At 43.7% G+C, this 13,775-nt stretch overlaps 1 protein-coding gene across 3 annotated transcripts in view; it reads right to left on the bottom strand.

Annotated features, from left to right (window-relative positions):
* The window catches only part of SDK1 (sidekick cell adhesion molecule 1), a 384,634-nt gene that overhangs the window by 71,807 nt on the left and 299,052 nt on the right, over positions 1 to 13,775 (bottom strand). For all 3 annotated transcript variants that reach the window (XM_058850018.1, XM_058850019.1, XM_058850017.1), the window contains 5 exons: positions 11,991 to 12,141; positions 9,962 to 10,199; positions 4,066 to 4,181; positions 3,618 to 3,807; positions 1,651 to 1,749 (listed from right to left, as the gene is read on the bottom strand). In XM_058850018.1, the coding sequence (XP_058706001.1) occupies positions 1,651 to 1,749; positions 3,618 to 3,807; positions 4,066 to 4,181; positions 9,962 to 10,199; positions 11,991 to 12,141 (794 nt within the window). The remainder of the gene's footprint in view (positions 1 to 1,650; positions 1,750 to 3,617; positions 3,808 to 4,065; positions 4,182 to 9,961; positions 10,200 to 11,990; positions 12,142 to 13,775) is intronic.

Below are 13,775 nucleotides of genomic sequence, written 5' to 3'. Positions count from 1 at the left end.
TTGTGAAAGGAGGACTGGTTGACCTGGAAGTGTACTGTGGGAAAGAGCAGGAATGAACAGTGGGAATGAACTGACTTAGTTCATCAAAGTAGCCAAGGACTGTGTGAAGTATCCTGGGATATCTTACTGGGCATGGGCTGTGAAAGACATTGGAAACAACAGTCTACATGCCAAACATGCCAAAGATTCTTCAAGGGACAGCTTTTCCCTTTGTATGATTTTATCACCACCATAGTGGCAATGAGCAAGAACCAGCTGTGGAGGGGATGCACAGCACAAAGCACTCTGCAAAGACAAAATAAAGGAGAGTTCCTACTCCACTGATCCTGCAGCAGCTCCAGCAAATGAGGCTGACAAAGTGCAGCAACCAGCGAGAGGTTGGAACACAGCTGGGGCAGCAAAATCTCTTTTGTGCTTTCTCATCATTCCTATCAAATGATTTTTTTGTCTCCTTAACCACATCCTGTGACTCAAATCTCAATCTCTGCTGAGAGTAAGTTCTAGAACACACAGTTCCTTAAAAAAAGCAACAAATCAAACCCACAAGACAACCTGGAAGCCAAGCTTCCTTGAGCTGCAGAGAAACCCTGCGTGGATCCATCTCTGGCAGCTCACCGCTGCCAAGCTTCACACAGACTCCTTGCCATGCTCAGAAAATCCTGCCGTGTCTGCCTTTGGATGCTGTTTGATGATTTCCCTGTGTCTTCAGATGCCAGGATCACTTTGGTAAACTACACACCTGAGCAAACACTTTGAGTTCTTGACTCGAGACTGAAGTGCAATGCAGGATGAGTTCTGTATTTAAAGCAGCACCACCTGTGCAGGAGCATTTGAAGCAGGCACCCTCCAGCCAGCGAGGAAGGCTTTGGGGAATACTGCTGAAAGCCTACACGTGAGCCTGAACGATGGCAGTGAAATCAGAGCAGGAGGGCCTGGCAGACTGAGTACTAGATAAAAACAAAAGCTTTTGCTTCTTTTCTCAGAACTAAGACACAAATCTTTACTCACCAGCCAGAACTACTGTAATATGTGATCAGCAGCAGCAGAAAACACTAAATTGCTTGGCAGCTATGAGCTACGTTAATTTTAGGGGCAGGAATGGATTCTTACATTGTAAAAGTCTTCACATTTTAAGTGCAACAGTGGCTGGTGCACATATTGCAAAGGCAACCCAAGAGTTATGAGAGCAGGAAGGTGAGAAGATTTTTCACAAATTCGTGCTGTGCCTTGCTGCCTCTCTTTCCCTTGATGAAAGGGCAAATGGGATTTAACTCCCCGTGACCTGACAGACATATTATCTGAAGGAAGCAATAAATTGGAAGCACAAATAAAACTGAAACATTGGGCATGTCTGGCAAAGGTGGGGAAAATCCAGGTCTCCAGGCAGTTTTCCCAACAGTCAGCCAAACAGGTTACCAAGCCAAATGAAAACGGGTAGAGAGATGACATTCAGACATGGGGCCTTGAACAACACCGAATTCTGGCTCAGGAAAAACCACAGCATGGAGCCTGCAGACTTGTCCCCTCACCACAGCCCCACAGCTGACAGCAGCACGATATTTCTTTACATGAAAGGCAAAGGAAAACCCAAGAGCTTGCTCTGATCTCCATCCCTGCACTCCCAGCCCGGGGTTTGCTGCTCCACCTTACCCAGGATGACTCCGTTGGGTTCCTCCGGCGGCTGCCACACGATGCGTACGGACGTCAGCCTCACCTCGGGGAACACCAGCCTGACGGGGGGCCCGGGGGCTGCAGGGGAACACAGAGGTCATGGCAGCAAGGGCTGCACATCACAGCCACCACATCACCACATCACTGCACATCACAGCCACCACAGGGCTTCTCTCACTCTGAACAGAATTACAACCCGAGCTGTGCATAATATGCATTTATTCTGTATATAAATATACATTCTGTCCGTGGATAAAGGCCTCCAACACCCTCAGACACCGAACACAGCACAGACCAGAACACCCTACAGTTGTTTTTTACTGCACCTGGAGCTCTGAGCTCTGTAGGATTTTTCTCACTGCAGCATCACCGCTGGTGTAACTGAGAACACACTGTGAAGCAAGACACCAAGCTGCCTTTACAGAGAATTATATAGCTTAATCCACTTCATACCTGTTGGAATTCAATAATATCCCTTCCCTGTGTCACCAGCACCAGCTTTAAACTGCTTCCTGACTTTACATTTGCATCTTAAACACTGAGGTGTGAGCAGGAGAACCCCAGGCAGGTGGAAGGCACATTAACACAGACAGCGCTGACCAGCCCAGGTTCACGAGGTGAGGAGATGCTAATTCATACATTACCATCCATGAATTTTCCCCTTCAGCACAAATTCCACCTGCATTACTCCTGGTGATACTTTTAATTAAGTTGAGCCCAGAGGAGACACAACATATTTATGCCAGGGGTATGGAGATGGAAGAACAATTTGTTTCATTTGCCAACATGCACTTAAGGAGGGAACTGCTATAATGGGGTTATCCAAAACAAACAGTTTTAAGTATTTCTCATTACAGCCTGATATGTACATTTCACTGAGTGCTTTTTCTCTCCCTGCAGAGTTCTGCTAGCAGTAATTTTTTCTTATTTTTCCTTTCTAAGAAAAGCCAAGTTCGCACTCAGGGAATATGCTGAGAAAAAGGCTAAAAAAATGTCAGGGAGTTGTTGTCCCTGTTCCTGACCCCACAGGCTCCCACTCCTTCCTTCCCTGCACTGCATGGAAAATGTTTTGTTAAGCCAGAAGTCTGAATGTGTTTTCAGCCCAGCCAAATTACCTTAATGAAACTGCTTGTGCAAACCAGTGTTTGCTCCATTATTATTTTGTAAAGATTTTGATGAGAAAGAGAGAGACTTGAACAGAAGCCTCTCACACACTGATCTCAACCTATTTATTCCTGAAAAGGTAATGCAAGCAAAAGCAGTTTTAGCATCTGCAAAGCCCAAAAATATTTCAAGAACTGAAGCAAATTTCTGTAGAATTCCATCAGCAGGAATGCTTCCACCCCACCAGTGTGCTCAGGGAGTGCTTGCTTGGGTTCCTTCAGGACATCCAACTGCACTGGGCAAAACTGGGCAGCTGCAAAAGGAGGCTGGTAGGATCATCTTCCAAGGTCAATGCCTTATTCTTTTGGGGTAAAAAAAAAATGGAGAGTGGATTACTGAAGTTGAAAATTCCATTTCTTTCCTTCAGACCAATCAGACCCAGATTTGTTTATTGCTTTCAATTGCAGAACTTTTTTTTTTTTTTTAGCATGATTGAACTTCAATAGGAATTTATAATTGGGCTCTAAAATTGTCTTCAATAGAAATTATCTCCACCAAGCTTCAGAGTTCAATATTAGAAGTTGTCTTCCTCTTCATTAGCTGCAGAGAAGGAGGAAATAGGGGACACTGGTTTTCTGTGCTTTTGCCAGATTCTCAGCCCATGACCAATGGGATACTGCTGAGTTATACCAGGTACAGCCAACGTCCTTTGGGTTCAAAGCTGAAAACAAATTCCCCAAAACCCCAAATATTTGTCGCCTGCACTTGTAGCACTAGAAGAAATCCTCTTTAAAAGACTGGACCAAATAAGATGGAGTTATTTTGGTAACCTTTAAACTCACCATCATCCTTGGTTCTCTCTGTCACTGCTGGGGAGCTGGGGACCCCATCCCCAATGCGGGTGAATGCCAGCACCTGCAGCTCGTACAGGACGAATTTCCTCAGCCCCGAGAGCAGCGCTGACTGGGTGTGGTTCCCCCTCACTGTTTGGCTCTTGGGTTCCGAGTCCAAATCCTTGGCTTTGTAAAGGATCTGCAGGATAAATGCAGACGAGACAAGGAAGGAAGGAGATTGTTGCATGAGGATTGAAGAGAGGGAGATTCCTCCTTGTCACCCAGTATAAAATGGGATTGCATTCACCAATCCCCCATTTCAAAGCCAGCACACTTCCCATATCTTCTCCAGCTGACTTTGGAACAAGAAGAATATCCAGCAGGTGAAAAATAAATAACAAATACAGAATCAGTAATACACTGAAAATCAAATGAGTATGAAGCTGCAGTTGCATACCTTGTAGCCCAGGATGAGACCATTCTGCTCAGACTCAGGAACTGCTGCCCAGGTCAGCAGGATCTGGGTTGAGCTCACGGCTTCAGCAGAGACATTCTCAGGAGGAGCAGAGGGAACTGGAACCACACAGCATTACCAAAGGGCAGAAATAGGTCAGACAGATCAGATCATTTTTCTCCATCTCCCTACCCACCCAGGAGTCTTCCAGGATCCCATAGAAGAGTATTCAAACCCAAAAGGGCTCAAATATGTTTTAGACAATCCCTTCTCCTCTTGTATTCGTTCTACATCATCTTTATATTTCAGCCTGTCTCATAATTTCTTGCCAGTTCATCTCAGAAATGACAATGTTTGTAAAGAGCTAAACATTTAATACTTATCAGTGTCTACAGGCAGACAGTAAATATTGACAGCTATGAATAAATTTCAAATCCTATGTATTTGCAGTAATTAGAACCAAGTTTAAATTCCTGGACTTCTCCAGAAGCCTATCCCTCAGTATTTCTTCCCCATATTTTTATTCCCAATGCCAAAACCCAGAAATCGCTCTGAATGTGAGTTTATCTTATAGAATGATCTGTTCTAACAAGAAATTTTATGCCCCTGTGGTTTCCTATGTTATCTGAAAGGAAATTATAACATCTTGTTTAGAGCCAGCAGTAATTTCCCCCGCCCCTGGGTAGCACTCCCACTTCAGTAAGAAGTTCCTTAACCTGTGCAGCCTTTTCATGATGTGGTAGTGCTCAACATTTTCCAGACATCAATTAGAGATGGATGCATTAACACGAGATGCATTTTCGGGGATTGATACGGTGTCAATGAGAGATGCCTATTTCATTTATGTTACAAAATTGGCTCTCATGAAACTGGAAACATCATTAGGACTGATGGCACAGGAATACTGTAATTTTCTCTGACTCCAGAGAAGAGCAAACTTGCATTTTCCCATGCCATTAAAACTCGAACTGCTGCAGAACCACACAACTGCAGCCTTTTGTAGGCAAGCTTAATAGCATGTCACGTTATGCAAGCGGGATGTGAGGCTATTTTTAAGAGTTCACATTTTATGCTGCCCTTTCGCATTTTTTCCCCACGGCATTTCCAACATCTGAAGGGTACAATCTTTTCTAAAGCCTGATACACCTGTCAGACCTCCAGAGAACACTCACCAAGTTATGTTACACAAGCACTTAGGGACAGCAAGGCTTGATTAGAGCCTGAATATATTACAAAAAGCAGCCCAAAGCTCTGCCAAAGGAATGCTTTCCTGGCTGTCCGAGTGAAAGAACAGATCTGCTGTTTTGGAGGCGAGCTCCTGAAGCTCCTAGCAACATGAATGAGATAATGACTGTGACACCAGAATTAATAAAAATGGAAAACCACCACCCCCAAAACGTGGCACCCCCACCCCTGTGCACTCAAGGTTAACAGCAGAGATAGTAATTTCTGAAACTATTTCCCTGATACTAATTATTTGGGGCATAAGAAACAGAGCACCATCACACGACACTGCAGCAGACTAAAATCCAATTTTTTTCCCCCTCCAACACTGAAGTGTCTTTTTTTTTTTTAAATCTTCTCCCAGATTTATCCCCCACAAGGATATAATTATGTTAAAGGAAAATAGATTGCCAGGAGCCATGAATGTCTTTGGATAGCTGCCATAACTTTATCTGTAGATCTTCACAAAGAGCTACTCCCACATGAATCACTCCTGGAGAGAGAAAGGGTGGAGGTGGGTCGCAAGAAACCAGGATGTGTAGAGGAAAGAAGCCCTTTCCAGCCACATTTATTTCTATTTTATCTGGTATGAGGCCTTTCAAAAGAGAAAAAGTTACTTTATTTTACAAATATTTCTTTTCCTCTTTGATCAGTGGCCAGGCACTCTCCTGAATTCACAGAAGGTGGAGGCTGTGCCCAGGCTGGCCCCGAGGGCATCCTGGCTTTGAGGTGAGGATGGCCACACTGCTGGTGGGGGCACTGGACAGCTGACAAAGGAGAGAAGAAGGTTCATTAGCTCAGACCTCTCTCAATTCCCAGGGACAGAGCAGCTGAATGCCCCCTCTCACTGGAAAGGAATCTAACTGCAATGTCTGAATGGCAAAAATCCTTGGGTTCATTGACCGAGCTTTAAATCTTCAGTTCTCACCTCAGTGTTGAGAATTTTATTCTAATATGAATTCAGGACCTGCAAGTGATTTTATGGATCTTATTGTTGCCAGTCTTTTATCAAGTAACAGACTTTGATCGACCCTTTAAGAATGAATTGAAAGGTAACCTTCATTTCTCTGACCCATCTCCTCTCTCAGGAAGCTGTGATTCAAAGAAAGTATAGTTTGCTAAGACTAATTAGTGAGTGAGCCATATAATCCCTCTTCCCTCTGCAAGCTCCCTTCTCTAATGCTGGTTTCCTTAAACTGTTGCACTGAAGACTTTGTTATAAGCTCCAAAAAGCTGAGTTCTCATTAGTAACCTGCAAGAACAGCACAGAAGCCAAGCAACAGTGTCCAAAAAAATCCCAGAGCTTGAATAAAACGAACCGGAAACACGGAAAATAAACGATGAGCTAATCCAGCAAAGTGCCAGCACGGAGCACTTCAGAAGATCAAATGTAGGAAATCATAGAGTTACTGGCACTTTGCACTGGAACTTCAATAACAGCTCAAGTTTTTAAGGTTATCCACTTTGGCATCTAAAATCATGCATCCTCTTTCTACATCTGACACAGCCACATCTGATATACAGCAAATTATGTCGTTTTATGTCTCTAACTGGGCCAAAAGGAGCTTTTAATAAGCTAGTCTGTATTCTGGCTTTCTAGGAAAGCTAGGGAGTGGGATGCAGTGGTTCTCAGCATTTTTGCAGCTCATTTTAGCTGCACATCCTTCACTCTTTTTGAAAGCAAAAATTAAAGTGGCACACTGTACATCTGATGTCGGCTAAGAAGTGCAAATTTCCAGCAAGGTTCACGGCAGAAGTAGCATAGCTGCAGCACACATCCACTTTGCCTACAAAATTAGGTACTGCAGGCCAAATCCTCAGCTTGTACAAACTGACAAATTCCCACAGTGACACTGGACCACATTTGAATTATCAAGAGATGCTCCATCACAGCACAGTAACTGCTCTGTGAAGGTCAGACTCCCAAGCATCAGGAGATTGATCCTTGCCATGGATGTGTGACCATGCTCCTACAGTAGCTCATCCTGTAAGACAAGTGTACACATTCATGTAGCTGAATATTAAGAGCACAAAATCCATTAAGGCACTGGGTTAGGTGTATCTGAGATGAATTTTTTTGGAAGCAAGAGGGTCTGTATCTAAGAGGAGGCAGCCCTGCCAAGGTTGTTCTAATATATCAGATGCCTCTGCAATTTCTTGCTTTCTCTATATTGGACCTACTGTCGTTGTCAATTTATTGAGTGGAAACTGAGCTTGTTACTCTGCAGTTATTTTACACTGTAAAATTTAATGAGCTATTTAATTCCTAACATTACGAAAACATTTTGGATTGATAGAACCTGTCCTGTTTAAAAATCTTAATTCATCTCCTTCCACCTTCAGCTGCATGCAACCCTATCCCAGATTTTAATTTTAGGATTTCCCAACTGTTTTTCAAGGCAGTGTTACAAAACCAACAGCATTATTTGTTCTCTCATAGTTTCTTTGGTTCTGATTTGTTTTATATATTCAAGAGCTTCAGAAACCAGTAAATATTTGTAATGACATGCCACACTATTGTTGTTGGCATTTGTGCTCAGCTATCAGTGCTGTGATTGCACAACCTAAAACAAACAAATGCTCAAACAGAGCTTTATTTTCAATAAAGATTTTGGGCCCCAGTGGCTGCACTGCCATCAGATACCATGACCTGGTTTAGTGCCTGGGCTCTACCCCTTGGATGGTGTAAAACATGGAACCAGGAGTTGTGCCAGTGAAGCACCACATGATCCTGGCCAAGGCACCTCTGGCCAGCTGTGTGGGATGTTTACAACCCCCAGCACCAGCAAAACCAACTTCCCTAAGGCTCTGTATCTAAGAAATGAAAAAAGAAATATTTAGGACACCTGCTTTTGAAGTGCTTTGAGAATATAAGCGATAAATAGAATTTTTCTTACAGTTCTGAAGACAGACCTAGAAGTGCTTTGACCTTTCTCTCCTGCTTTAAATATCTTTTATTTGCATTTTAACCCCATTTGACTGTGCATACAGGTTAATTCCAGATTCCCTGAAGTGCTTTCATACAGTTTGCTGCTAAGTCAGCACATCTTGTATATTCTAAATCGAGGAAGATACAGCCAAATTCTGAGCCCTGACTTGCTCTATGCAAGAAATCAGATGTCAGTATCAAAGAAAACACATGGAAAAAACCAAATGAGTCCTTACGGCCTAGATCACAGCTTTGTGTTATTTTGATCCCGGGTTCTGTGTGCCTCCCACAATCAGTTTCAAGTCAACCTTCTCTTAATACTGCCAGAGAAAATGCCAGATCCACGTGTAACCTCTGATCTTTAGATGCTGAGCAAGAGCGCTGTAATCCTAAGGTTTTATGAAATGATTAATCTTAGTATTTACTACATTTCAAAAGAAGTGTTTGAAGAGCAGCGCAGAGGCGAAAGTGGAGGATGTGATATCTTTTTATTACGATACAGAACTGCTTTGTTTGGGTTGTGCTATCTCTAACTCCAGCACAAGCCCTCTTTAAAATACCTCTGGCAATCGCTTTCCAATTACTCCTTCCCAAAGAGCACCACTTCAATGGCTGGGGATGACTTTGTTTAGCTCTCTCCCTGGCTAGTTCAAAGCAGAGTTATCTGAACCAGCAGACCAAACCCTGCCGTGCCTGCTCTCGCTTCCCACCAAGGAGCACTGTGTGCTACACATGGACATGGACACATCAGGCATGCATAGGATTAAATCCCAAAACTTCTTTAACGAAGCAAAAATATAGCAGGAAAAAAAATATCAGCATTGAACCGTGCACAGATAGATTTATTAATAAATTTTCAAACCACAGGTCACCCACTGTGTTACTAACTTGCAACACAACTTTTCATTTCCCAGGTGCATGTAGGGTAGGTCTGGAAATAAGTTTTGGTGAAGTCAACAACTAGAAAGCAGCTTTTCAACATCTGGCTTCACTGTTCTCCTGAGCTAACAGTAATTTACTGTTGCCTGAGAGTGACAGTTTCCTTCTGATATTTGAAGTCTCTGTGCTTGCCTGGGCAATTCAGCTCAACAATACAGCCCTGCTGTTCTAGGTCTGTGAGCAGGTTATGTCTACACAGCCTTGTACACACAATTCTGGAAGACAGCTTTGAAAACGTGCCATCAGAAGCTCAGGTAATTATTTTATTTCTCTCTGTGTAATCAGCTCTCTAATGTGACTTGTGCCCTTTTAGAATTATTTGGTGCTTGAAATGAAATTTCAGGTAACCACAGCTGTGAGAAAATGTGCCTCAGGCTAGAAGCAGATGGGGAAAAGGGGAGAATTAAGGGAAATGGGGTACTGGGGAGGAAGAGGAGGTGTGAGAGCATCTCAGCCAGAAAAGTCTCTATACAAGCTTCTTGTGCTGTCCCTACTGGGGCAGAAGTGGGGAGAGGTTGTTCTGTTTGCTTTAAATAAAAACCTGAAGGTTTGTGCATGAAAGCAAGGTAGTGAATATAAAAAAAGAAATAACCCTTCAAATGTCTGTATACCTTTTTGCCTGCAGTGCATCTCCAGAACAGTTTTTTTTTTTAAATTTCATTTCAGATTTAATGGCCCAGCAAGCTAAGAAAAATACCCCACCCAACATCAAAACACCAAACTGAAAGATGAAAATCTGAACAGAAGGGCAGAAAGAGGTGACTTTCCTGGGTTTTCTGTGCCAGCAGAAGTGGTGCTTGGACTCACCCGACTCCCGCGTCCGACCTCTGACGGCCTCGCTCCAGGGCCCTGCCCCGATGGCGTTGAAGGCCTGGATCTGCAGCTCGTACTCCGTCCACTCCTGCAGCTCCTCCAGCGTGCACTCCCGCGCCAGGCGGTCACTGATCACCTTCAGCAGCGCTGGGGACGGCGGCTCCACGCGCCACACCCTGATCCTGTACCCCACCGACTCGGGGTTCCCGTTGTACTGCGTGTCAGGGAGCGGCTGGAAAACACAAGGCTCCCGTCAGGACGCACGGCCAGGGCTCTGCTGGACTCGTGTTCAGACAAAAATGATCAAGAGGTTGATTTTTCTGGTATATGCTTTATGGTGTCTACATTTCTTTGGAGTTTTTACCTTAATTTTGAGCCAAGTAGGTTTGCTCACAAAGCCAAGCCCTTTGCTGTGGGTGTATCAACAGAGATGATATGAATACAATATATTTCTGAGCTTTGTGATTAATTATGGAAATGAATGATAAATTGCTGAAGCATGTGACAAATTCACTTATCGTACATTTTCTACGTTTTTTAACTGACTCTCTGCCTACTCATTTATCAGCAGAGATTCATTCTAGTATCCTAACTCCCCAAGCAATTTCAGAGATTAAAATATGAAATAATTAGCCTACTTCGTGAAGTTTGGAGTTTTTCTGCTGCAAAACTAACTACACGATGCCACGGATGGCTGAGATTCAGTTCTGATTCACTGGGAAAGCTGGATAACATTAACATTTCACAGCTTAGAAGACTCTACCCCGCAGGCATGCAGGGCTGGAAACGTGACCCTCATTCTGCAGGGAGGGAGGAATCCCCAGCTCTCAGGGGAAAACAGATTCACCTGCAGGTCTTGAAATAAAAGAGATTAAACACTTTCAAATATTGATGTTATTAAGCATGAAAAGCATTTATCAGGTCATTTTTAGCTGTGGCTGTTGCTTCTCCTGAACCCTGCAGTTTGACTCAAGGAACACAGGCTTCCAGGAAGAACAATCTTAATGTTTTAATGGCTGTTAAAACAACCTGGAGTTAATTTTGGTGGAAGATACGTAGGTCTGGATACAGTACCAACGTGGGCATGATATCCACACAGAAAAGCCATGACAGAGTTGTGTGGGGCCTCTCAAAGGAACTGCAATGGCTCTTCTGTGGGTAGTGAGGTGACACCTTCAAGCTTCAGGTTTTGTTCTGGCAAGGTTCAGCTTTAAGTGCAGTGTCCTGTTGAGAAACTGGAATTATTCCTTTCCAACAGGAGAAAAACCCTCTTGTTCCCAGCCTAATTTTGACTTCCAGCCATAATGAGTTTATGCATGGAAAAGCTAACATTTGGGCAAAAGGAAACCTGTGCTTCATCAACTTCACACCACAGTAACCCCGGTGGAAAATTCTGCCTAACAGGGGTGAAGAAAAACCATTCTGGAGCAGGTTAATTGCCAAGTAAATCCCAACGTGGCAACTCTGCAGGTAACTGAGACGGGCAAAGGGGCACAGCGATGTCAGCAATTGCCGCATCTTCGCAATTAATCATTTATCTCTGCATTTTAGCGCATAATTCCACACCGTTTCAGCTAAATCTAATCTTCCCACAGGAGTGCCAGCCTTGCTGCTGCTGCACCACAGCCCAGGATGCTGCCCATGGCTGGGGTGCACTTTCTGGGGACCGTTTTGTACAGAGCAAACCACCGAGCCCTGGAAAGCGGCAAATTGGCTCCAGCGCCCCATTCCTGCCCCAGGTGTTGACCCAGACTGTGGTCCTGGAGCTCCTCAAAGCCAAGCTTTTACACACAGGCACATTCCCCTGATGAAGTGGCAGAAACAGTGGCAGTAGGCAATTTATTTGATTAATAAGGCACTTAAGGCAAGGCTCAGATTTCCGACTAGCCTGGAAAAGGAAACGATTTGGCTGTTACTCCTTCGCGCCGAGCGCGAGGAGGAGGAGGAAGAGGAGGCACTTTGGGAGTACCCTGGCCCTGGGAGAGCAGCCCCATCCCCATCCCTGATCCCTGGAGCTGCTCACCACCCATCGTAGCCACAGGCTGGTCTCGCTGGCCGTGCGCACGGTGACGCTGCCGGGGGCCACGTCCGGCGGGGCTTGCAGGGTCTGGATGACTCGCGAGGGCTGGCTCAGAGGGCTGGGGCCCACCACGTTCACCTGCCGCATCCGGAACCTGCAGCAAGAGCGGAGAGAGGCAGACAGCGCTGTCAGGGCTGGGGGAACTCTCCCTCTCTTCTCCAGGGTGGGAGGACGGCTGGAAAAATACGAATTAGGGGCTTTCAAAATGTTCCGCAAAGGTCGCCGCACGCAGATCCCCTTTGTATTCGCTGCTGAATGCCTGATGGTAACTGCTTTCAGATCCTCTCAGGTATTTATAAAATGAAAATGAGATTAGCTTAGGGTCTATTAGAAACTTAGGTATTTGTGTGAGAAATTTATGTTAATTATACCAAGCCTGATGAGCTTATGCTGGCAGTAAGTGATTTTCTCTGGCGATGCTTATACAATACATTCAGAAAGGTATTAAAATATCAAACTCAGGATAGTCTCATTCCCTGTCAATATAAAAAATATACTGGTGATAACATTTCCCCTCAATTACTCGTTGAAAGAGGCTGATTTATCCCTGTGCTGCATTTTTAGCCTTCCTGCACAAGAAAGATTAAGTTATTTAATATGGATATGCATCTTTAAAAAATACCCTGTCCGCTTGAAACCATCTCTTCTACAATAGAAATCCTTATTGGGTCACAAAAGATTTAGGGAAATCTTTTTTTACAAGGAGCACCACATAATTAAGATGTGCTGTATATTTCAGACACTCTCACCCTCGCAAGCAAGTGGAAGCACCCAGCACTTGCACATAAATATGTGACCTGCTCATATATATATAAAAAACTTAATTTTTGGACCTAATGACTGAGCTTGGGAAAAGGATGAGCCAGTCAACACAGCAATATTTATTTACCTGCTCTAATCTCCCTCCAAAGTGCACTGAAGGAAACACATTAAACAAATACTGTCCTGATTTCACTCTCAAACTCTGGCCCAAAATACAGGAAAGAAGAATGGCCTGTAAAGATGTGCTCTGATAATCAGCTCTCACCATGAATTTCCTCAGTGGGCAATGACTGAGGCTGATCAGGGGACAAAAAATCCATTTGGCAACAGCTTTCTAGGTTTCAAAAATTTGTATAAAATTGCTCAACACTGAAGCAAAATGGAAAAAGCTATCAGTGTGTGCAGGAGAGAAAAAAAAATAGGCAAAATTTAAGGAGCTGTTTTGAAATGAAAAAAAAAAAAAAATTAAAGGGGAGCTGGATGTGTGAAAGATTCCAGCATAAGTGGGATCATTCCTGAATTTAATGAATACAAGAGACAAATGAGATGCAATAATAAAATAAACTGAAAAGTTTAGCAACTGGGAAAAAGCACTCAACCCAAATTTCTCATATTCTTCATTATTTTCTATCCCAAAGATATTTCTCCATGCACCTGTCTGGGTGTGCAAGTTTTCCTTATTCTTCACAGACAGTGAATCTTGAACTGTGGTACAACCTGCACTCTCCTGCTCACACCTGCCTTTTCAGCTTTTAGGATCCCTCTTTATGAGGAGAGCAAAATCCTCTTAACCTGAAGATAATTTTCCTAAGCCTCTGCACCAGAAATCTCTGCTTAAGTTCAAAAAAATTTTCAAAGACCTTTAAGTAAAACGTTTAGCTCTGGAAGATGAGGTTTAAAACACTTCAGTGGAGAGTTAGTGAGAAATTCAGTATGTTCCTACATTTGTGACCAAGGGAGGAAAAT

Source organism: Poecile atricapillus, chromosome 14 (genome assembly GCF_030490865.1).
Source record: "Poecile atricapillus isolate bPoeAtr1 chromosome 14, bPoeAtr1.hap1, whole genome shotgun sequence".
Classification (NCBI taxonomy): domain Eukaryota; kingdom Metazoa; phylum Chordata; class Aves; order Passeriformes; family Paridae; genus Poecile; species Poecile atricapillus.
This window is presented reverse-complemented; position numbering and strand designations above follow the sequence as displayed.